This window comes from Eutrigla gurnardus, assembly GCF_963514095.1.
Source record: "Eutrigla gurnardus genome assembly, chromosome: 22".
Lineage (NCBI taxonomy): Eukaryota > Metazoa > Chordata > Actinopteri > Perciformes > Triglidae > Eutrigla > Eutrigla gurnardus.
In genome coordinates this window covers 9,257,265-9,282,296 of record NC_139933.1, presented here as the reverse complement: position 1 = coordinate 9,282,296, position 25,032 = coordinate 9,257,265, and the positions used below count along the sequence as shown (strand labels likewise).

Sequence of the window (25,032 nt, the reverse complement as noted above, 5' to 3'; positions counted from 1 at the left end):
AAGGGTTTGGGTATGCATCCAACATATCCGTGGGTTCAAAGATATATAAGGGTTCCAGCATGTCAGCCCGTCTCTCAAAACACTTAAATACAAAGAGGTACTCTCAAAATATTGTATAACAAAATTATGGCAAATCATCTTTGTACAACATCACCCGACAAACCGTAAGAAACCCCCCTCCCCTATCTTCTACCCTTGAGAAAAAAAGCAACAAAATACATTTAGATGCCCATGGTCATGCCTAGTCAACCCCTATCAAACCCCATTTAACAATAACCCAGACCCACCCACCCACCCACCCAACCCCCGTTCACAGTTTTCTCCTCTTAAAATAATATTAATAAGCATTAGCATAATAATCACGTATCACATATGCAAATTGAATGGGTTGTTGTTGCTTCCAATGTTGATTTGTTTAAAAAAGTGCTTGTTTGATTCCATTGACACAAAAAGGAACAGCAAGGCGTGGAGTAGATAAGTGGTGACTTGTTTTAAAAAAAAGAAAGAAATCACTTCAGCCACAGCATAATGAAAAGATCACAGATCTGTGTTTGTTGCTTTGTGAGACAGCCCTAACAGCAACTGGCTGTCCGAGCTGTATCTTTTCTATTGGGCAGCGGTGCGCACAACCAGAGGTGCATGGCTAGACATGCTTCACCGGCTGATGCTTTATGACGACAGAACCATCAGTTATGTCCTCTTCACTTCAGAACATGCTGTGCGCTGAACTCCACTACCATTTTTATACTACCTTGTGTACACATGTGGCTCTCAAAAGAAGTGTGGATGTCTTCACATTGACACAACAGTACCATAATCTCAACAAAGCTACACGCAGTAGAAACCAAACATGATCATGTATTGTAATTTGTTGTTCTGACAAGTTTAAAATAAAACAACAAACAAACACAAAAAGAAAATCAAAGCTTTGTAGTCTCAAAGTACACCTGTAAAAACTGTGCTAATTGCATCTCATAATACAAAGTCTTATTACACAATTTTGCCTATTTTCCTGAGTTAATATGTTTCTTGTAACAGACAATATATACTTTTTTGCAATTTGAATTCTGGGCCTTTCCCTGCCACAAATGTTATTATTGAAATTATCAACATTATTACTTTACAATGTATGATGATTGATAAAACACAGATTCAGAAAAAAAAATCAAGCAAGTTTATAGCTACCCTCTAAATGTTTTAAATTACATTTAAATCTACGGTACGTTCATATCAAAAATCACTACTCTTAAACAAAATTTAAGCGACTAAATACATAATAAAAATGAGAATAACTTTTTTAAAAATTGCATTTGAGGCCATGAAAGACCCTCCCTGGTCATTTTTGTATCAACATTTAATGGCAGTGTTTAAAAAACAAAACTTTGCTACAAGAACAAAATTAGGATGGGTATAGGGACTGTATGGACAGTAACAGAACAGCCCCCTAGTAGATTCACCTCGTTTGACCCTTATCTGAAACTTTGGCTTGTCTGGGTTTTTGATCCTGTACTCACTGGCTCACTGACGTCAGCTAACAAACTGGTATACCCTGAGAATTCTGACACTGGAGTCCGTATTCGGTGGTCGACCTCTGCCCCAGGATCACTGCCATAGCCCAGAGGGGTCACCCGCCCCGACTTGAACTGGGAGCCAAAAGCCTGGGCGAAGTTCTCAATCTGGTACGTGGTTTCTTTAGGGGGGTTCAATGGGGACAGGTCTGGGTAACTGGAGCCGTTGGTGGGTGCAGCGCTCCCTCCAACCTTGGGCTGCTGCCCCTTGGAGCCCTCTGCCGAGGCAGTCAGGTCCCGGGGAGGTAGATTGAAGGCACCGGGGGAGTGCTGCTTCTCCAACTGCTCGGTCAGCTCCTGAGATGGAGTCAGCTGCTGGTGGCTAGTAGGTTCCAAGCTGAGGTGGTAGCCGGCCTGGGAGGGCGAGCCCACAAGCATGCCATAGTGGGACTTGGAAGAGGACGAGGAGGAGTTTGATGAAGGGGTGGCGATGGGCAGTGGCGAGGAGACAGAAGGCGGGTAGCCACAATCCAGTGGGGATGTGGTGTACACATGTTTGTCAGAGAACAGAGGCCCCGTGGGACTGGAGCTGCTGGACAGGAGTGGGAAAGGCCCTGTTTGGCCAAGGCTGGGGAAGGGCCCACTATGGCTGGTGCGCTCCAGGGCCTGTAGGAGGAACTTTGAGTACTCGCTCATCACTGCCGTCTTGTCACCACCGTTGGGAGAGTCATCATCCAGCTCAGGGGTAACAGGGGCTGCCGGCTGGAGGTCTACGTGGTGTGGGTGGTCTGACAGGTCGAAAGTCACATCGTGGTGGTGCGACCCCTCTGGCTTATGGCTATAATGCTCTAGCAGGCTTTGCAGAACCTCATCTGGAATGCCGGACTTGTCGTGCTTGAGATCTAAAGGCGAGGAGTCCAGCATGGCCAGCGTGGGCTCAGGCCCCAGGGACCCCTGGATGACACTGTTGCCCTGCGATGCCATGTGCAGTGAGCCGGCTCCATAGTCATTGTTAACTGCATGGAGGTAGCGCCGCTTTTTCACAAACTGCATTGCATCATCGTAGTTGCTGCTGGTGGTAGGCCCCTGCTTGTTGACCCCGCCTCCCTGAAGCAGACCCATGTTATCGAGACCAGAAACCTCCACATGATCCATGGAGCCAGGCTTCTGGCCCAACCGTTTTTGTCCGTCAGCACTGTCTTCCAGAGAGAGGAGGCCCTTATCCAAGCCCTTGCGGCCGGCTTTTTTAAAGACCAATTTAGGAGTGCGTCCCTGCATGGTGGGGCCAGAGCCTGAGGGGTGCTCCATGCTGAAGTCCTGCAGGCCCAGGTCTCGGGCCATCCCCCCAGAGGATGAAGCTGCTGATGCCGAGGCATTTTTCTTCCTCTTGCGCTCACCGCCCTCACCGTTTTTAGACTTGGCCCTCTTGCGTCCGGAGGTGGTAGAGTTTCCCTGAGTGAGTGAATAGCTGCCCTGGCCTAGCTCCGCTTCGCTGAGCTCCAGCATGCTTGGGTCCAGGCCCTTCTTTATGGCTTCTCCACAAGTCCGTTTGTGCTTCAGTAACCGGTCTGTTCTTGAGAAAAACTAAATGTGGACAGAGGAAAAACAGGTGAGGAAAAGAGAAAAATAAAAGTTCTGTTTTCATGGGATGGACAGCAGAAGTTCTAAAATCTTATATCCAAATATATATCTTACATTTAATATCATGAGACAACATCACATTCTCTGACATTTTCTGAGATGACTAATTGAGGAGTGGGATTTAAGCGTGGCATGTACAGAAAGACCATAAACAGCATTCAATAAGGGGTCATTTAAAAGGCATTCAAATGATAAAACATCACAACATAAACATTAAATTAAAAAGACAAAACAGTGGTAAGCTACTTAGCAAACAGACTACATATAACCTACTTGTTGACAGGTATCGCAGCGATATGGCTTCTCGCCACTGTGTGTCCTTTTGTGTCGCTCCATATGGTACTTCTGGATAAAGCGCATGTTACACTGGTCACAGCTAAAAGGCTTCTCTCCTGCCAAAGACAGACGACTGTGTTAAGCCTTGTGCAACTAGAGCAAAGCGTATACAAACCGATAGTGGTGGCAAGTGAAAGCATATCATTCCAAAACATGCCAGCATACTTTATATCCAAGTGCAGAAACTCACCACTGTGGATCTTCTCGTGCCGCTGGAGCAGATACTTCTGGATGAAGCTCATGTTACACTGACTGCACCGGAAAGGCCTCTCACCTGTGCGATCAAGAGTACAACAATCCGCTCACCACATTAATTTACTCCCAGCCTGTCACATGACTGCTTTCCCCATGAGGTCACAATGACACGCGAACGCGTGGCACACTACCAAACACCTGGTACATGAATACACATCAAAGTAAGATGTGTTGAGTCTCACAAGCTAAACGGTCTCAACCCTTACAATATATTAAGTATGCATGGTGTATTTGTGATATACCAATAGTCAGTGTTTTGTCAGAAAGAAATGACACAAGAAAGAATTACCAAAAATGGGAAAATAAACTGCGGTTGTTTTACTTGAACTTGTTTATGAGTTCATGATCAAAGAGCCTAGTGGGGAATTCCCAGCAAAGATGACTAAGACATCCTGAAATACATGAGTCATGATTGAGTCATGCATAGCTTTAGTGATTGTCTGGTCTCATGTAAGGCCCCGAGCACTCATGAAGGGGAGATTAGTAAGTGTGGAAGGTAGTGAAGAGTGTGATTTAATGTCTTACGGTTCTAAGAATGAAGTGTTCACTAATGGCAAATTGTGTTTTTGTGCAACCCTGGTAGGCATCTAGCATTATACTGGAGTCCATGCAAAAGCATCCGAGGCTGTATATTTAATCAAGCAAACGTCCTTATGTTCTGATGTAGAGGAGAGAACCGACCCTGGTTTCTTTAACTGTATCTGTTCTGCTTTTGACCCAACATATGCTGTGTGCAGCTTACATTTTTGGACAATTTGAGGAAAAAGTAAATCACTGACAAGCAGCGAAATTCTCTCACCTGTGTGTATGAGCACATGTCTGCGCAAGTGGTAGGAGCTGCGGAAGGCAGCATTACAGTGCTCACAGATATGTGGTTTTGAGTTGGGGGACAGGCAGGCTCCATCTGCATCCAACATCATGGTCTACAAGGAAACAAACATGAGTCCAAGTGAGTAAGTATACATAAGACACTGTTGATTTTTAGCACAACTTTTAGGACATTTTATGGTGTAGTGAAGGGGAGGAGGAAAACAGATGTGTGATTAACCTTTGCATCGTTACGTTTCCTTCGTGCTTTGCCTCCCTGCCCATCCCCGTTGCTCCTCCTCCCTCTTCTACCCGAGGACTCTTTTGGCTCTTTACCCGGTCTTCCAGGCATCTAAGGACAAACAACAAGGTATGTTCTATAAATGGCAAATAGGTACTGAATCCACTGCTGCAGGAGGAAAGAAGGGTCTACAAATATAAGTGAAACTAAATGAATATTAACAACATTTCATTAGAAACAATATTTAGAATCACTTCTCACCGGTTCTCCAAGGGAACGGACGTTGCTGAGGCTGAGGTCATGCAAGAGCATGTTCTGGTGATTTTGGTGGTGGTGGTTGCCGAAAGACATGTCCGGCATGTCATTACCACTTTTCCCCGCGCCCCCTCCAGCACAGTTCACCCCTACTCCTCCACCCCCACCGTAGAGTGGCATACGGTAATCCAGCTCGCTTAGCCGTTCCTGCTTAATGCCCATGCTGTGGAGGAAGCCCCCTGTGTTCATAGCAGTTGCGCCCTGGTGTTCTGGTGGCGAGTCACGCTCTTTCTTCAGGATCATCTCCTGAGGAAGCTCGCCCATAACGGACTGGGAGGCCAGCCGTGTAAAGCTGGTGACAGGCGGAAGGTGGCTAAACATAAGCATACCCGGTGCAAAATTGGGATCCATGCCACTGTTGCGCAAAAACTCATTGCCTAATTTGTCTTGGATAATACTCATGGTGGTGGTTTTGCTTTGTGCGGGGATGAAGGTGGGCAATAAATCTAAAAAGGAATGCAGGAGAAGAATATCCTGAAAGACAGAGCAGATAAAAAGAGTCATGTTAGGTATAGATGAGTTCAGACATTAATAAGTATACAGTCACATTTTGTTGTACATTTTTGTTATAATCTCCTATACGTCTTGCCAGTTAAGCAAATGTAACCAGTTTCACATAGCTTTCATAGTGTGTACTGTATGCACTACAATGTTCTCCGAATTTCCTCTGTCGCTCCCATTAATTGCTTAATTGGATTTAAGGCTTTACGTAACGGAAGCACTACATAAAATAACTGGAAACCTTAATGAATACTTAAAAAAAACACACGACTCCATCAACATATCTGGTAAAATGCTGTTAAAGTCATCATACAGAACCACTCAATATACTGAACACATGACTGAAACATATTGAAGGCAAATTAGGAGCAATTCAATTTTTCCCCAATCGGATTACCAGACTCTTGGCATTTTACTCAAAATGCTAAAGTTTAAATGCTACAATAATCAATATGTCATAAACACTCGGAGACCTCACCATTTCAATACATTTGAATATTACACCGCAAATGAAAAAATAGGTCAGCCAGCAGGAAAGAACCGATTATTGTTTATATATCAAATATAATTCAAGATTAATAAAAAGAACATTCGATGGAAGACACATTCATGCGGTCAGCATATGCCTAGCATTAGTAAAATGCAATTTTAAAACAAAAAGCCCCAGAAAGACACACATTGAGGATGAATTATATCAACGATACATGTTGTGTGAGGATTTGATCAAGTGACTTAAAAGTAAAAATTGTGATGCTTTGCACTTTATCAAAATACACTTTTCAGCAATGGACCACTTCTATATTATGTTCAGTATAAGAAAGCGAAAGGAAAGTCTCCTCTGAAATATCCACATGCCGTATTGTTCTCCTAGTGGCATTTAGCACTACATGTGTGTTGGAGTGTCGCCAAAATCAAATCTGTGCAGTAGCTTGATAGCTTTTAGACAGACATCCCTATTGTTTTCGCACTTAAATGAATGCAGGACGGCGCCGCTTGCCATTTTGGGCTAATAAGCCAAGATGAATGAAAAGGCTCGGGGCACTGGTTGCAATATTGGCAAATTAATCGGTTCGCTACGATCGCCTAAAATAAACAATATTTAGGTCAAATAACGCTACAGCAAGCCATTTCGGTCAAATTTAACCAGCGCAGTCGAGGGTCACTGAGTGGTGCGAGTTTTTAAAACGACCACTGAATACCTGAGTGAGAATTTTTTGTTTAGTCTAGACCAGCCGACCATTTGGCTCGCGACACTGAATTCGACAGAAAGCGGATGAGCTTTTGTGATGCATAACAGTTAGCCGGCTAGTTAGCATAGCAAGCTAGCCGGTTAGCCACAATGAGACACAATCAACGCACCTTTATGTCCTCAATAAAAAACAATAGGCTAAGACGCCACAAAAGCCGAGATCAGTCCTCCAAACAAAGTCAGGCAAACACTCAAAGTTACGTGGTCTCAAATGAGCCACATATGCGGTCAATATATGTCTAATTTGATTCATTATGACCGATGTAACGTAACGTTTAGCTTGTTACCTAGTGTTGCTATCAAGCTAGCTAACGCTAAAACAGGATCCATGATTTGATACCATCTACGCCGATATTTGCTACTTAAATGGCAAGTATATAAAAGAAAGCATCCTTAAACCATAACAGTGTGAATCAACCAAAGAAATCCAATAAAACAACAGTGGAGAGAGTGAAAATTGAACTACAAGTTTGCTTTAAAGTCAGATCAACGGCATATATCGCTCATTCTCCGATTCCCAAGCTTTGATGACGCTCGTGAAATCAAATCTGTCTGGCTGCGAGCAACGCTGGCGCTCTATTTATTGTTAGCTAACTTTGGCTGTAATCACAACCGGATAACGCTTACCAGTACATTCAGCTAGCAAAACATTCCCCGGCGGCTGCGGTACATTTGGACTTCAGATCCAGTGACCGAGCTAAATAAAACTGTGCGCTTTGAGGCAGCTGTGTTTATAACAATCAAGCTGCCATGAGCTAGCTAGTTAGCTGCTAGCTGCTCCGACTGAAAACCCGCATTACGGCCCATGCAACAGAAACAATGATGCTGGGTCTCAGTGCATCTCCCCGTTTGCGCCGAGCCAGACGATTCCGTCGCGTGAAATCTCGACAAAGCCACAGCATTCGCCACAAATAAAAGTCCACTCAGTTTCCCACTCACCTACACATGACCGCAGTTGGTTTCAAACGTGCCTGTATTCGCTCGGTATTCGCCGCTTTGAGGGTTTATTGCCAAAACATTGTTCTACGGCGGTCGCTGCTTTCGTCCATCTTGTCCTGGCGCGGGGAATTATGGGTGTAGCGGACGGGTCGTGAGAGGAGACAGGCGAAGGCTGCTGAGGTTTGAGAGAGACTCACTGGACAAGACGAGCCGCCCCGTGTGCTATAGCAATGTTAACAAAGTAACATTAAAATAATTAGTGTTTTTTTGTATTCTTTTTCCTTTTCACTTGTCTGATTCTGTATATTGTTAGTTAGTGTTAGTGGTGTTGGTCTAAGTGTCTGATTGGACCAGAAAGAATACCATTTGTTTTCATAAACCCACTGGGAAGCCTAATAAATAAAATTAAATGCAATAAATTACACAATAAATTGCCCTGCCACAAAGTTCATGTGTGTAGAAATTTTAATATATCATATTGGGATCTGCATGCATGAGTTAGCCTTTATTTTGTATGTATGATTGCATGATATGTGCTGTATTTCGTGTTCTTTGTCCCTCTACAAATAGGTATTTGCCAAAGGTGCAGCACAGATATACCCAGGCCAGATCCTACTGGGGCAGATGTGTTGAGATGGACCGATCCAACTTTTCAATCCAGATATCTCAATTCAAACCATCATGATCTGATAACAGTGCTCTCACACATTAAGATAGTTTTTTTTTATCTGGTAAACACAAAACCAGCGATTGTGGAGGGCCACAGTCACAACTGAGAAAATTAAAATATACACAAACATACAGCGCTGGATTACCTGAACAAAGCAGACAACCGCCCTGGAGCCCCAGAATGCCCAGACAACTACACTGCAAGTTGATATTAGGTCATTTCAATTATTAACTTCCATCAGGGGATTTTCTCCACTGTAGTAAATATCAATTAAGGCCAGTCCTGCATTACGACGTTTATGGTTTGGCCAGGTAGAATGTCCCTTTGTCAAAATCAAATTCTAAGTCCTTCAATATTTAACTTACTGTCATTTTCTGTTGGTGTGTGATGGATTCATGATGAAAGTGTAATTTCATTGTATGAGTTGATGAGTGTTGAGGCGCTACATTTGTGGCTTAACTGGTTCATTTGATTGCTTACATAATAACCCTAGAGAGCTTTTCGTTCCCGAATGATGCATTTTCATTCAAGTGTTAGCAACATCAGTCTTAAAGCAAAACATCTCATCTTTTATTATTAGCTGAATAAACACCTTCTCATTGTCAGTTACAAGTTCATGGCATGTGCTTTGGAGAAAACAAAAATAATAACAGTTGAATGTGACTGAGTTGACTCATCAGATCACTCCCCTGTTTGTTACAAATACAAGTATTATATAAGTATATATATTATATGCATCACAGTATATTGCTGTTAAAAAAGAATAACCACTTCAGTCTGATCCATTTTTGTATGGAGGTGAAAACAAGTGCATTGCTGAGTAGATATTCTGTTCCTTTTGTTCTCACATCCCATGTCCCATACAAAAAAAATCCCCATTATCATTATGTCCAAATCCAAAAACTTCAGGTAAAAGTGTTTTCCGTTTGTTACTTATTTTCCATACACTTGTAATACTGAACAGCTAATTTCCTGCTGACCCGGGACTAGATTGTGTCCCTCTTTCTGCTCTCCCTATCAGCCTTCCATTCCTTTAAATTCCAGATATTTAAAACGTGAGCTGTTGTAGGTGTGTGAGATGATAAATTGATGATGATGAAACATTGTGAAAAATCACAATGTTGCTAAATTCTCCATGCATGCAAGCTTGATATTCCTACAACTAGTGCCATCGCCTGCTTTCACAAAGGTTTGATACGATCTTACTACTGAAAACATACACGGAACAGATATAGTGTAGATCACATCCGGTTTGATTCCATATGCAAACAAAGTAGATTTGACAACTAATTGTCACATATATTTGATTGTCGTTTTTTGGATAGATTTCTTCACCATACATCAGACAAATTGATTATTCTATAGTGCATAATGCGGCTCACATCTACGGTTATTACCTCGGATTTACTTCCACTGCAGTAACACTAGGGGGCAACAAATAGCTGCCAATCACTACGCGTTTAGAACAACCAATTGAATAGTAGTGTTTCCTCCGAGATTGAGATAAACACATTTAAAGTAATGTGGAGGGGGGGGAAAAAGAAAGACAAAAATGCTGCCAAAGGTTGATTTCACGGTGACGTTGTTTACTCGCTCTGACGATTTGACCTGATGGGGTTACAGGCCAACACCAAAGAAAACACCTTTCCCCTCTGCACCCCCTCACTAGCCACCCCACCCACGGTGGAAGAGGCATTAGCCACCCGTGCTGCGATTTGAAGTCACTCCTACAAGAGCGTGTTCCCTGAGGCAGAAGCGCACACTCCAAGCTGCCATTCACGTTCGCAGGTCTATTGAAGCAGCACCTGGATCTACCAAGGACACAGCCTTTGAATCGAGCCGTTTGAATGCAGCTTTTGTTTTAAATGTAATGTTGAAGGTTTTTTTTTCTTCTTCTTCTCTCCCTCCACGGATGAGACCTGAACAAAAAAAGTTGTCACTTGCATCAGACTCCTTTGCGTAAATGAACCGAGTGTGAATCATGCATTGCGCAGAATCTCTGCTCTTTTAGGATTAATTTACCGGAGAGAGGCGCATCTCCACCTCACAGGATGCGAGTCGCGCTCTGGATGTGAGTGCATGCTTTTCGGCAGGGGGGGTTTACCAAACTTGCGCAAAAGAGCCCGATCCCGAACAAGTATTGATTGCTTGTCCGCGAGGTGATTGGCAGAATGTCAGCCTTACGGAGGAAATTTGGGGCGGACTACCAGGTGGTAAACACCGGCGGGGGCATGACTTTTTCCGCACCCGCGAAGAAAAAGAGGCAGCGGTTCGTGGAGAAGAACGGCCGCTGCAACGTCCAGCACGGTAACCTTGGCGGGGAGACCAGCCGCTACATCTCCGATCTCTTTACCACGCTGGTGGATCTCAAGTGGCGCTGGAATCTGCTCATCTTCATCCTCACTTACACAGTCGCGTGGCTGGTCATGGCTTCGATGTGGTGGGTGATCGCCCTCATCCGTGGCGACCTGAGCAACGGCGGCCACGCCGACTCCTACACCCCGTGCGTCGCCAACGTGTACAACTTTCCCTCCGCGTTCCTGTTTTTCATCGAGACGGAGGCGACCATCGGCTACGGCCACCGCTACATCACCGAGAAGTGCCCGGAGGGGATCATCCTCTTCCTTTTCCAGTCGCTGCTGGGCTCCATCGTGGACGCCTTCCTCATCGGCTGCATGTTCATCAAGATGTCGCAGCCGAAGAAGCGCGCGGAGACGCTGATGTTCAGCCAGGACGCGGTCATCTCGCAGCGGGACGGGAAGTTGTGCCTCATGTTCCGCGTGGGGAACCTGCGGAACAGCCATATGGTGTCCGCGCAGATCAGGTGCAAACTCATCAAGGTATGGCTCTGCGTGACACAGTTGTGGTGCGCAACTCAGCAAGAAAGTAGAGGCACTTTGGCGCAGTGAGCATTTGTCCCCAAGACTAATTGACAGCCACTTCATTTGTTTTCTTTAATTGCCCATTGTGCTTTATAAGTGCTTTCCGAGCCATGCGTTGAATTTCCATTCATCTCCAGAATTGATTGCATTCCCTTGAGGGTCGCTGTGATTTGCAACATGGGGTAGCAGGTCATTTTAATGGGTTGCCATTTACATCCAGCCCTGCAGCAACTACTTCAGTGGCTGGATTGGTCCTGGACACACTGTTGTGTTTCTGCTGAGTGTGTCCCCCCCACCACCCCCCCAATCAACTGTACATGAGATGAATGGGCCCCAAGGGAACAGTAGGTGGGAAACTGCTGTTATTGCCTGAAAGATCAATTGAGCCAATTCCTTTACTGAGCGGACTTTTCTTGAGATCCGGCTTGCCTGAAGGCGAAACGCCACTAATCCGAAGCAGTGCGAGCGGACAGTGATACTGTGCCTCTGAAGTGCATGGCGTTCTCAGAGCTGAAGGCACGAGCTGCTCCGTTAAGAGGGAAACATTCGGTGTCAACCTGAAACTGCAGTGTAATCACACCTGCGTTGTTTCAATTCTTGTCCATGCACCACAGTCTATCATATCATTTGATCAGCTGATATATATTGTGTTGTTTATGCACAAGCCCCACGTTTTTCTCACAGTAGCAGGGACGTCTCATATGAAATCTACTTTCCTCCAGTCCAAACATGAGCAGATATCTAAAGGACAGCGGTGCTTTGTTGTGACAGGAGGAGCAAGCGGTGCTCTATTCATCTCTGTAGAGTAGCGTGATGATCTCAAGTGACAGTCTACTTTGTGAACCTGAAGGAAGAGAGCTCCCACTATGTTGTGGTTATACTAAATGTGTTGCCCTCAGATTATTTTTATCCAGGCACAGCATATCATTTAAAAAATAGTTTTCTCTCATGTTCTTATTTGATTACAGTAAAAGCATCCATTAGTGAAATAAAAGTCACTCAATTTAACACATTAAAACTTGTGACTCCATAACTTATCGCTAATGTTCCAGCTTTCTACAGCTAAGTTTTATTACATTTCATCATCATTTGATCTTTAATTAACAGCCTTGAAAGGCAAAGAGAGTTATGGTGTGTTAATTGCAATTAATCAACACAGCATCATAGAAGCACAAATAATATATCATCAATTTTTTTTGCCCTCTACAGAGGCTAGTTACATTGAGAGTTTAATATTCTCTAATAGTCGTCTATGCTTTCAATCAGTTATTTCAACCAGAATGATGCAGCGGGGTATTCATCCAAGGGGCATGCAGTAATGTTTGACCTTGATCAGAATTGTCTGTGTGCCAATATTACAGATATCACATTAGAATTAACTCTTTTTATGCCACATGGAGCCACTATAGATGTTTTTATTATTATTAAAGAACAGTTGCTGGGAGGGTTGAAATGATGGTGTTCATCTGCAGGCCCAGTGGAAAAGGAGAGAACCTGAAGTGTGAGCATGTTTGATTCACAACGTCAAAAGCAGAACAAGCTGCTGCAGCGCTGTTGTGGAGCCGATACATCACCAGTACTTTGGCTACACTGCATCTCACTCAATCCTTGAAGGTCTTCTTTAAAAAAAAAAAAAGAAGTAAATTCACCTGAGCCTAATATAATTAGGGCAATAGGGATGTGTTGTCACCGTGTTTTTCAGATTTTTTTGTTTTACAGGCCTTGGCTTTCTTTCAAAGATCCCTTCCATTTAAGTGCTCTTCCTAGATCTGGGCCATCTGCCAGTATATGATGATCTTTCATTAAATCATCTATTAAGCCACAGTTATTCATGGGTTGGTGGAAGGTCAGACATCACGTTCATGCCATCAATCGGGCCCCCGAGGACAACTGGTAATGTCAAAACGTGATTTCTGAGCTCACTTTTATACTTACTGCTGCTTCATGCGTTTCATGGATTTTCTTGGACGCTGGGAGAGGATGATAAAAATGTAATTTCTGATTTTTACGATCAAACCTGTATTTTCCTGGATTATAGATTAAAAAGGCTGCAGTGTGCCGGATACATTGCTGCTGGATAAATGCAGTATTCTAGTGTGTTAAAGTAGATGTGAACAGACACAGCGATGTTTTAGAGCTACGGCATTGCGGTGTCAGACGAGAGTGGCCTTTTGTAGTGTCAGTTGACTTGACATGGCCCCGTATAGTACTATACCTGCTGTGGAAACAAAGACGTGGCTCTCATGCACAGCTCAAGGTCACTGTCAGATGGGTTGCCCACAAAGCTTACTGGAGAAATGAAACATGGTGCAGTAAATCCTAATGATGGAACTGTGTAAATGCACTCCGACATGGCAACTGCAATCTATTCTTAGGGATAGACATGGGTTGTAAATTCTTATGGGACCTGGATACCTGGATAAAGTTGGTCAGGTTCTCGATCAGCACGCACCATTATTATGCAGGAGTGCATCTAGAACTTTTTAAAGTTTGGTAAAGATGGTGTGTATGTAATAGTCAACTCACATTAGCCATATTTCAATTATTTTCTCTTTCATTTTATTAACTCATCATATTGATTCAGGAAGCAGGTATAGGAAACCATTGCCTAAAGACTCACATTGTAGTATGTTATTTAAAAAAGAATATAAGAAACCAAAAAATCAAAAATCAAAAACCAAAAAATTAATGAATCCAAGATTGACCCAGAACCTGAAATATTATTAATTTAAGCTGCAGATTGTGTTCAGTGTTTTCTCTTCATTATTATTATCATTATTATTAACAAAGAAAAAGAAGGGTAAGTTGCTATGTAATGGAGATGGCTAAGTAGCTATATATTTCAAAGAATCCATCAAAAACTACAGTGAAAAATGCAAAATGCATGTTGGGAGTTAAAGTTAACCTCCACTCAATTTTTTTTTACAAATGTGGCTTATCTTTCAACTTTTAAAGTGAAGCCAATATTTTAGATTCTTTAAAGCCAGAGCTTATCATCACAATCACCCGTAAAAAGACTTTTTCTGCTACAACATTCTATGATAACAAAGGCACTAATGAATAGTATCGATGTCGATGTACCCACACGTCCATGCGCGCCTATAATAACTCATTTGATTATCAGCAGATACATTATTCCTTGGTCGGAGTGTGCGTTTCTCTGCATCCATAATGCATATTAACGGGGGAAAAAAAGAACTGTCCTTGAATATTAATTCATATTGATGCAGCAGCATTCACTAATAAATCAATAGAATGCAGTGGTGCTCTGACCACTGCAGCACTGCATGGCAGAATATGATTTTATTGTAAAGAAACATGTTTGGACGTGGCAGCGCATGTTGGAAACACACTCATGGAGAGGAGAGAGAGGGGTACTCGTCTCAGTAGGTTGGTCCACAGTAGGAGATAAATGATGAGTGCTAGTGGTAGCAGATAGACAGGCATGGATGCAGGCGTTTATCTAGACAGGCAGGCAGACGTGTGAGCATGACTCGCCACATCTGCCACCGTCTAACTCCGAAGGACAAGCAGAAAGAGAGAGGACACAAAGAGAGAGCGTAAGACAGTCGAATTAGCTTTAATGGTCGTGTCGACAGATCGGGAACGGCAGCTCAGTTGTGACGTCCGTGTGACCATTACGTTTGATGTCCGGCTTAAAGGTTCCAGCTGGACACTCAAAGACACACAGGCACCCAGGGGCCAACGTGCACACGCAGACACCTCTTTCTAACTTTCACTGCCATTGTTTGTGTGTCTTTACATCGCTTCGACATACACACTGCACACAACCGCCAAGGAAGAAGTGAGTCACCAGGGACGGCAGGGAGAGGGCCTGCTTTCACTCAACCTGATTCTCAGGTGGCTCGGTAAATTAAGCACTCCCTCCATATCAGGTCCTCTTCCAAAAGCCATTAATTTCCCCCTCGTGGCACTGACTGTTTAGTGGCGGTACGAGAACATACAAAGCTTTCACCTTGTTAAAACCACTCAGTGTCAAGCAGGTTTCTCTTTCCTCAGCAGAGGTATAATTCTGTTGCAGCGGAGCTATGAACAGCATGTGAAAAACAGCAGCTTCGCCCTCATGACGAGAATTGGTTTAAATATGGCCTCCCAGGAAATAGGATTCCAATCTCATTGACTTGTATTAGCATTGCTGACAAATGGGAGACCTGTCTGCGGTATCTCGGTGACAATTTTCATTTTTTAAAAGATTGGGTAAATGAAACAATTAATATATAATCACGGCAGCCTTTTAAAAAATGATGTGCTCTTCCATTTTACAGGAGATAAAAGAAGCAGTAATATGAAATCAAAATCAATTGCAAAAGTGTTACACTTGTATTCAAATGTCATGTTTGCCTGTTGCTTTTTTACACCTTATGTCTGGAGGATGCTGCAGGGGGATGAGACAGGAAGCTGGTTAATTAACTGCACACAAAGTACACCCATCCATTATTTGTAACCACTTATCCTGTTCAGGGTCGCAGGGGGGGGGGACTGGGGCCGTTCCCAGCTGATATCGAGCATAGGAAGGGTACACCCTGGAGAGGATGCCAGTCTATCACAGCGCTGACACCTAGAGACAGACAACCATTCACGCTCACATTCACACCTACGGGCTATTTAGAGTCATCAATCAACCTAACCGGCATATCTTTGGACTATCAGGAAGCTGGAGAGCCCCAAACTGACACGGGGAGAACATGCAGTCCCCTCTCGAGTGATATCAATCTTATCATCCAACTCTTGCTAAGAAAGTGAATAAGGGTATTTCCCTAAAGTGCATTCCTGTGCCTTTTAAGAGTGTGTTAGGTAAAGCAGTTGTTCCCGATGCACAACGTAGCGAAAGGACTCTCACCAAAATGTCCATAAATAAGTAAAAATCCATGTGACTTTGGGGGTCTTATGACTTGTGTGGACTTGTCTCCGATGCCAAATGGCCAGCCAGGACAGTCTGAGTGTGCATGCATTTGTTGCAGGTGTAACCCTGAGGAATGTAACTGAAGCTGTGTTAAGAGTCCCATGAAATAGCTTTAGGAGGGCAATTTTCTTCTGTGATTAGACATAGTTCCACATGAAAATAGGTTGTTTGGGTGGGAGTTAAAGTGATAGGGTAGTTCATTTTCCTCCAAACTTGAAATGATCATAGTCATGTTTTTGTCCTGAGCCTCAATCTACTGTATATAACTGCAAAATGATGGCTCCTCAAAGATGTGCTAGTGTGCATGAGCAGTCCTGCATGTTTTGTAAAATGGGAAGGGGTGGCTGAATCTCCCCCCAAAAATCTATGGTGACATTTTACTAGATGGAATATTTATTTGCCTCGGAGAGTTGGGTTAGTCAACAAAGAATCTTGAGACGTGGATGGATTTTGATGTAAAAACACAAAGAAATTATGTTTTGACACATTTCTTTGACGTGATAGATGGTAGAAAAATACACACAGGAGAGGAAACTAAATGAAAAAAGGTATTCTTGGGACCTTGATGTTGTTCTCTATGCACTTACTGGCAGACTTGCTGGGTAAAGCTGATAGTAATAAGGGTATAAAAAACAGTGGTCTCTGACATCTCTGCAACATGAGCATTGGTAACTTCACAGTTGCGACACTTATCTTTTACTCTCATTGCGAGGACATTAGAGCACTTTAAACCTCTATGTAGCCTAGCCTCAAAGACAAGTATCATTAGATTATGGAGAAGACACTAGTGCTCGCTCTTGGGAAACTAAGCTCAATCAAATAAAGTACTCTTTTAGCTGTTAAATTAAAACATGGAATTAGGAAGAAGGCTTAAACTTCTCTATGAGCTTATAAAAAACTGCTTGTCCTGTCAATTACAAGCCTCTTACTACAGTTTATACGTTAGGTGAATGATTTACACAGGAAGGGATGTTTGTTTCACCCAGAGGGTCAAAAATAAAAAACCCTGCTCCAACCGCTTTGAATATCAACAAACAAAAATGCACATTTATCACCGAATATAAGTCATAATCTCTAATGGCCCAGTTCAAATGCTTCTCCCTGCCGCCCTGTGGAAACTTGTATGCAAAGTAGCTCCACTGGTCTGTAGAGTGAGGAGCCACTTGGTCTACAGATGGCAAACAAACTGTCAATTTGTATTCACAGTGATGTTGAGGAAAGAAGGGTGTGACATTTCACAGGAAGACGTCTGTGTCCACAGATCTCTGGCTTGGTGGGGGACAGTGTCACCCATCTGTGATGGACGCACCCTGAATATGCGGACAGGGAGCCTATGTTGCGTGTCTTCTGAAGTTAAATCAAAATGAAAGTCTGACAGGCGGATATTTTGTAAAAAGCCACACCACCTGCTTATCATTTATTGTCCATGTAATGTCAAATCTGTTTTTTTAACACTGTGAGAAAAGACGTATGGAAAGATGTGGTGAACTATATAGTACTGAATTGTGGAGTTAGACTGTTTTTTTTTTTGTTGTCCTTAGCATCACCCCTCCCCTAACACTTAACAACAACAAGATTGGTTCTGCTACTCTATCCAATATTGTGTTCCTACAACAGAGCAGGCACTACAGAAACAATTTATGTTTAGGCAACAAAACAACGTTGTCAGGTTTAGGAAAGAATAAATCATGGCTTGGGTTCAAATAAATCCTGAGAGAGAACAAGAGAGCGTGATCGAGGGACAACTGGAAACCAAACTGGCACATATAGTGAGAGTCAACAGGCAGTAAGCACAGTTGAAATGAGTATTTAAAGTTAATTAAAATAGTAAAACAACAAGTATTAAACAATCATTTACGGTGATGACAATAGGCTTTGTGAAAAAAACAAGGTGTCCTAGCACTTCTAAGACCGCGGCACTAAAACTGCAGCTTCCTCTATTCCAGGAATATGCCACTCGCTCAATCACAAGTACAACACTTACTTACTACAGCCTACACTTTGCCAGCTAGTAGTTGTGCACTGGCCATCTGGCATACTCTAGGTGGGCTGTCAAAATGTCCATGTTACTCTCATGAAAACACTTTGCATGTAGATTCTAGTTAAACTTGTGCTTAAATCATAGGCGCCCCCATAACCTCCTGTTGTAGCTGTTGAAAAATGACATCCGAATTTGATCAATTTGGGTTTGTAACATTTGGACAGTGTTGAAGAGCTGCAAAATCCAATTATTTTATTCCCTTTAAAGTTAGCATTTGGCTACACCGGAAGTATAAGTACATATGTAATCAACCCTTCCCTACAAGTCAGCTGGGTTTCAGGGCCCCCAGTGTTTCTTTTTTTTTTTTATTACTTTTTATTGAGTGTTTTCCACTTAAGACAGAAAAGAAAAACAACAAGCCGACAAGAAAAATACCAAACAACAAACAAAAAAAAGTGTTTCAAAGCAAAGAATACTGCTTAATTTAAATTTTTACTTTACTCAGACTTTAATCTATCAGTCTGCATACAGTAGTATATTCTAAGTTAACCGGCTGCCTTATATTATTTAATAAGCAGATATGGGAATGGCTTATTCATTCTGTGGAAGAAAGTGAATAAGTGTATTTAACATATTCCTTTAAATACTAAAATGTATAGCATTGATTAATAATAGTTAACCATCCATCTTTCCCTCTCAATATTTAATTTCTTTTAAATGAAAGTGCCAAAGTAAAGGGTCAAATTCCACGTTTAATAATATTTAATATAAATAATTTAAACAGTGTTTCAGTTAAACATTTCTGTGCTATAAATTCAGAGGAATTTAAATTCAACAGTAAGCATTTAGTGGTGGTTAGATTTTCCAATTAGGCATGCATTTGCTAACAAGATTATTCTTGTTTTTTATTTGCTTGGAAGTTAAAGTATGATTCTGAATTGTCACTCATTAACACGAATGGAGATGTTATTAATGTCCTGTTCATTTGTGTTTCCAGTCTCGGCAGACCCCAGAAGGCGAGTTCCTGCCCCTGGACCAGTGTGAGCTGGACGTGGGTTTTGGGACGGGGGCGGACCAGCTCTTCTTGGTGTCGCCTCTAACCATCTGCCATGAGATCAACAACAAGAGCCCGTTCTTTGATCTGTCGCAGCGCTCACTCATGAACGAGCAGTTTGAGATTGTCGTCATTCTAGAGGGCATCGTGGAAACCACTGGTTAGAGCAAATTATTCCTTTTGAATGCATTTTTTCCAAATAACATTGAATGAAATTCCCTTTCCCCAATAATTAATTTCATTATCATTTAGCCTGTGGCACACAGCATTTCTCGTAATATAAAATAAAATATTTAACGGATTGTTTAATTTCATGGCCATTATTCAACAGCACAAGCTCCTTTCCGTCTCCGTCTTATTTCTTTTTTTCTCCGTCTGTCTTCCCTGAAGAAATTCTCCCAATTTTCATTTCTGTTCCTGCCTGTCTGTTCATTTCTATTTAATCGCCTCTTTCCACAATTTTCTTCACAATGTTAGTGGTCTTAGTCATACCCTTTTTTTGTGTGTCTCGTCTCTTCTCACCATGGTAGGTATGACATGCCAGGCAAGGACTTCTTACACCGAAGATGAAGTCCTGTGGGCCCACCGTTTCCTCCCCGTCATGTCACTGGAGGAGGGCTTCTTCAGAGTCGACTACTCCCAGTTCCACAACACCTTTGAGGTCAACACGCCTCCCTACAGCGTCAAAGAGCAGGAGGAGAAGTCCTCGCTGACGTCGCCCAACTCTCTCCCTGTTGCACCCGCCCCTTCCTCTCCTCAGCTTGGAAACGGTGGCCGTGGAGGTCGCAGGGAAAGGCTCCTGTCAGCTGACTATGCAGACCATCCAGACGCCTGCAGATTGCCCAGCAAACTCCAGCGCATGAGCTCCACCAAGGAGGAGCACCACTGGAGGGGACTGAAGACGGGGACAGCCTTGCCTGGGGGGAAGGCCTACAGCACAGGAGACCTTCCACTTAGTATTCAGAGGCTGAGGTCTAGCTCCATCCCAGTTGTGAGGCAAGGACAGCTGGATGAGCAGGTCCAGCTGCTGTCCTTGGATGGAGATGCTGAGGAGGATGAGATTGGGAAACACAGACTGCCAGCAGCCGTTAGCACCAAAGCTGCTCCAACCCCAGTTCAGATCCCCCTGGCAGGGAGTCGGCCAGAGGACAACCTGCCCGCCAAATTGCGCAGAATGAATGCTGACCGCTGAATTCTCACTACCTTTAAGACTTTAGGAAATTGTGTCAGGCTTAATGGGCATTGCATAAGAAAAAGACTACTGTGATTTATTTTTTTCCCTGCAGATTTTGGCCAGTATTTTACATTTATGTACGGGCTCCCTACTAAGTTGTCCATTGCCACAAATAGAAGGACAACGCCAATAAGCCATCCATCCGCTCACACTGTGAGTCATTTTTGATAGATCACCATCTGTGCCGTCCCAACCCCCCCACTGACTTCTAACACTTGTACCCCGTGCTTGTTTCTTTCACTTCTGTTCATAGAGTTGCATCAAATACTTTATTATCTCAAAAATGACACATTTAATCAAGGTAGTCATAAGTACCTGACCTGAATTGACCATTTGCTAAACCCCTCCCCCAAACTGTGATAGTCCCATCATAGCTTAGTAACTGTAATTCATGTTCTGTCAAGCTTTTGGACTTGACAGAACAAGCAGTGTGTGGCTTTATTAAGACTAAAGACTCACTGAAAGCAGTGCAAATTAAAGTTTGTCCCATTTCAATGTATATGGGACATGGAGTTGAAAGGCGTTGTGGGCTTTCTGGCGATGCAGATCTGACCAGCAATGGAGGGGTCGAAAGTTGAACATTTTCAACATTTTACAAATGAGGGCAAAATTTGCTTTGTTCACTCATTGGGCCTGGTGGTGTCTTAATTTTTTTAACTTTTCCAAAAACCAAAAACACAAGAGCAAAAGTGTGAGGAATGGATGAAACTGCGTTTATATGCTCTAAAGTAAGCTGCAAACATTAGCATGTCTGGCTAACAAGCTCACTAGCCACCATTACAGTAATCCCCTGCACATCCACTGTGTAGTTTTTAGTTTGGCTCAACTGGTGAGGATGCTGACTTTGTATGCAGACCTTTTAGCATTGGCCTAAGTGTTTGGGCAAAACATAATGTACGTAGCCATTAAGTGCACATCGTTTAAAAAAAAACAGCCAGACATGATGTTTTCAGCCAACTCATGGAGCTAAAGTTAGCATAATTAGCTAGCTAGGGTACATCTGGTGCTTGCTGGCTAGAAAATGAGAAATGGCTTTTGTCTACCTCTCTGTGAAATGAATCACCCATTATTTTAAGAAGAACTGAGTGATAAATCCACCACCGTTATCCTTGCAAACTGCATATGTGCTACACGAAGATGGAAGCTTGACGTAGCATCAGCAACTAAAGCATACGGGGCTTAGCTAACGGTCAATCCAACTGAAATGGGTGGAAAAAATACTTTATCACTTGTACTGAATATTTGTTTATTTGAATGCTCATTTGATTTGTATGTTTACTACTGTACAAATTTTAACTATTTTTACCGGGTGCAGTGTTTGCATTGACCTGTTATACGCATGGATGAAAAAAAATGTAATCACAGATCAATTTTGGGACTCTTTCATCGAGAACTTTATTAAACTGTAAAACAATTTTTTGGGAATGCAGGGTTGCTGACATCAGGGGACATGTATTATTGCTAATAGAAAGTAAAGATAAGACTTCATATTGCAACTGCTAAGTAATAAAATCTTTGAAATCACATGTGTGTATGTGAGTATTCTTTAACGACAATTAAACGCTCATCTTTCCTGTGGGACTGAGCTCACTATTTCAACAAACAGCAGCTCATGTGTTACCTGCTGCCACAGTTAAACCAATGTTCATCAAATATTAAAGCCTGAAATGTGAATGTAAGTTGATTCCTATTTTGAAGCAAATTTCAGGCGGGCAAGAGTTCAGAAAAGTAAATAAAACTCAACTAAAATCCCCGAGCATTCAAACCCAAATTTTTAATTGTCCTGTAGCTGACCGAAGTCATTCTGTTTAGCAGTGGCAACTAACAGAAAACCCTGAACCTTGAATGCTGCACTGGTTCCGATTCATTTCATCTTGATTGTGGTCAGCGAGATAAAAGTGACATCACACATCTGAGGATGTCCAGAGCTAATTAGTCATACTAAAGAGAAATTTCATTATGTAACTCGCTGACAGTGCAAAATGACCTCTGTCCAGCTTAAGATAAAATTAACTCGGATAAATCACAAGGGGGGAAATATAAATCACTGACCATTCTTCACACAGACATAATACTGTATAATGATGGATTCAACTGCACAGGAAAATCTGTTTAGGTCATTAAAATGTGCTTGGGAAATGGGTTAGTCTAATTTTCATTTCAGTTGCACTTCCTTGTTGGAATGAAGGCCATTACATGAATATAATAAACATGGCACTATGTTTATAAGCCATTACATTTTCCTGAAATGGATAAGACACAACAAAACCAATGAGACCATAACAACAACTAAATGTAAATATTTAAATTGATCTTTTAAGTGTCCATTTTTGTGTACTATACTATACTTCAGCTACTATTCAAGATAAAGTATTTTTAGGATGGTATTACGTTTATTAACTTGAGTGAGCTGAGTACTTGCTCCAGTTGAATCCCATTAAATGTACCTGGGTGTATTATCACAATATAGTATCATATCAGATACCATCAGAAAGGCTACAGCAGCATCCAAAGTGCTCTGGATATTGGTTATTATATTTCTCTGCTCTTAAAAGACAATCAGTGTGATCTCAGTCTACAATTCCTGTTGCTAGGCTCCTCGATGTTAACAAGAGTTCAAGTCATTGTCCGGTACAGTCTTAACTTGTATTTTTATGCTGCCATGGAGGCAGATGAGGGTGCAGAGCGTGACTCTGTGTGCTCTCTATGGCTGCATGTTTATCTGTGTGCACAGGGAAAGAGAAAGACGCTCTCAGAGGGAGCACAGTGATCAGATCACACGTCCACATCGACCAGATGCTCATCCATAGTCAATGAGAACAGAAACCGCCGCTTCTCTAAAGCGCGGCGCCATAAGCCTCGCGAGCCGGGTCGATCATGTAAATTGAGAGATCATCTGGGTCGTGAGGATTCAGCTCTGTTGTATTTTCAACCCTTGACATGGATAGAGTCATTTACAGGTATATCTGTATCTATGAGCTAATATCACTTTGAAAGTGTATAGTTGGCTTTTCCTGTGGAGCGGTAAACCACTTCTTTTGTTAGCACATATCAGAAATAGTCTCTGAAATAGACAAATATAAAACTTTCGTATAAATCTTTTATTTTGATAATTTTGCTATTTTATTCAACAGAAAATGCCCAAATGGTAATGAAAGAGTAACTACGAGATTTTTTAAATTTTCCTTTTGATCACCATGAGAGATTGGAGGCATAATTTACTTGGGGTATCAGCTGTGTTCTGCCCAAAGGCTCGCTCCGGGCAGCCTAGGTAAATAGTGCTCAGCTCGCCCCTGCTGAAAATCAATTGCCTTTCTTTGCTTTCTCTGTGCGTCACCATACATCAATTCAAGTGCTCTTTATTTCTCTGGCATCCGTTCAGACTGGGGAGTATGAGAAAAAGTTTTCATAAAAAGAAAGTGTTCTCCACTGGAGAAGTTGTTATTTCACAATCTATTTTCCCAGTCTTTTCAACTTAACCGCATACACTCACAGCAACGCAATCTCAGTCTTTTTTCACTTACATTGTCAGCAGTATTATGATCCAAAGTTATTTACAAAATAAAAAATTTGTTTGAGGTAAACCTGAACTATAAAAAATGCAGTTTGTTTCTCCGAGAGAAGGAATAATTATTTTCTCACTTTATATCTAAATCTATTTCAGAATCCTACAATAAAAAGCGGCTGTGATAACTTTTTTTACATCAACAATGGAAAGGCAAGATTATTTATATATCAATTTATCATAAACAGAGTTAATTCAAAGTGATTTACATTCAGAAGATAAGAAATATCAAAATATAAAATAAAAGTACAGACAAGTTAAAACCACACAATAAAAAAATAACATAGAAACGGATTAAAACTGTGAAAAAGAGAACTGTGGCTTATCAATCCTTTAATAGGGTTGTTTTTGGGGACTGCTTGTCTTCAGTGTGAACATAGTGGGAGACTTAGCAGCTGAAGGGCCGTATTTTCCTCACAAGTCGGAGGAGACCAAAAACAGAGCTAAAAGGAAAGAAAATATTGGACCCACTTTCACCAGGTTGCCAGAAATGCGACTCCAAATAAATCCTAATGTTGCTCCGTATCTGCTGATGAGAAAATACTGAACAAGTTCACATCAACTTTATGAGGGGATAATATGTCAGTGTTTACAGTTCGTATCCGTTGCTCCTAGGTGATGAAAAAACATGGTAATGCATGTTTGAATATTCATGACTCACAATCAAAGTTAAAGTTTTGGGGGGGAAGTCAAAGGCCCTATTTATCTTTTATTAATTAAGAGTTTAACACTCAAAACATACTCATTAATGGGCTGTCAAAACAGAAATCAATCATTCATCTATTTATGTATGTATTTTTGACTTCTGACTAATTGATGAACTTGTCATTGCAGCATTAGATGAGTCCATTATAAGCCAATCATGCATATTTTAGGAAAGGTTTAAGGCATCTCAGCGAACTGTACAATGAATAACGTCTTAAAAAGATT

General features: G+C 42.1%; 2 protein-coding genes across 3 annotated transcripts; one reads left to right on the top strand and one right to left on the bottom strand.

Moving 5' to 3' along the window:
- Positions 1-304: 304 nt before the first annotated feature.
- Positions 305-7,945, bottom strand: znf281b (zinc finger protein 281b). Of its 2 annotated transcripts, none has more exons than XM_084039441.1 (7): positions 7,793-7,945; positions 5,050-5,577; positions 4,789-4,899; positions 4,540-4,663; positions 3,676-3,759; positions 3,423-3,541; positions 305-3,092 (listed from the first exon to the last, which is right to left on the bottom strand). In XM_084039441.1, exons 2-7 carry the CDS (start codon positions 5,503-5,505, stop codon positions 1,470-1,472), a joined length of 2,517 nt encoding a protein of 838 aa, XP_083895567.1. In that variant the 5' UTR covers positions 5,506-5,577; positions 7,793-7,945; the 3' UTR covers positions 305-1,469. The 2 variants fall into 2 exon arrangements, with proteins under 2 accessions (XP_083895567.1, XP_083895566.1); XM_084039440.1 differs by having other exon boundaries at positions 3,676-3,769; positions 4,541-4,663.
- A 2,046-nt stretch (positions 7,946-9,991) lies between these two features.
- On the top strand, positions 9,992-22,027 carry LOC311008398 (G protein-activated inward rectifier potassium channel 1-like). Its single transcript, XM_084002052.1, has 3 exons — positions 9,992-11,302; positions 19,247-19,463; positions 19,834-22,027. Exons 1-3 carry the CDS (start codon positions 10,634-10,636, stop codon positions 20,493-20,495), a joined length of 1,548 nt encoding a protein of 515 aa, XP_083858178.1. The 5' UTR covers positions 9,992-10,633; the 3' UTR covers positions 20,496-22,027.
- Positions 22,028-25,032: the final 3,005 nt, after the last annotated feature.

What these genes read in the sequence shown, in the direction of transcription:
- LOC311008398 (XM_084002052.1), top strand. Translation starts at nt 10,634, where the DNA reads ATGTCAGCCTTACGGAGGAAATTTGGGGCGGACTACCAGGTGGTAAAC. An exon ending in TCAGGTGCAAACTCATCAAG is followed by an intron (nt 11,303 to 19,246) that starts GTATGGCTCTGC and finishes TTGTGTTTCCAG; the next exon opens with TCTCGGCAGACCCCAGAAGG. An exon ending in GGGCATCGTGGAAACCACTG is followed by an intron (nt 19,464 to 19,833) that starts GTTAGAGCAAAT and finishes TCACCATGGTAG; the next exon opens with GTATGACATGCCAGGCAAGG.
- znf281b (XM_084039440.1), bottom strand. Translation starts at nt 5,505, where the DNA reads ATGAGTATTATCCAAGACAAATTAGGCAATGAGTTTTTGCGCAACAGT. An exon ending in GGAAACGTAACGATGCAAAG is followed by an intron (nt 4,664 to 4,788) that starts GTTAATCACACA and finishes GTTTCCTTGTAG; the next exon opens with ACCATGATGTTGGATGCAGA. An exon ending in GCACGAGAAGATCCACAGTG is followed by an intron (nt 3,542 to 3,675) that starts GTGAGTTTCTGC and finishes TGTCTTTGGCAG; the next exon opens with GAGAGAAGCCTTTTAGCTGT.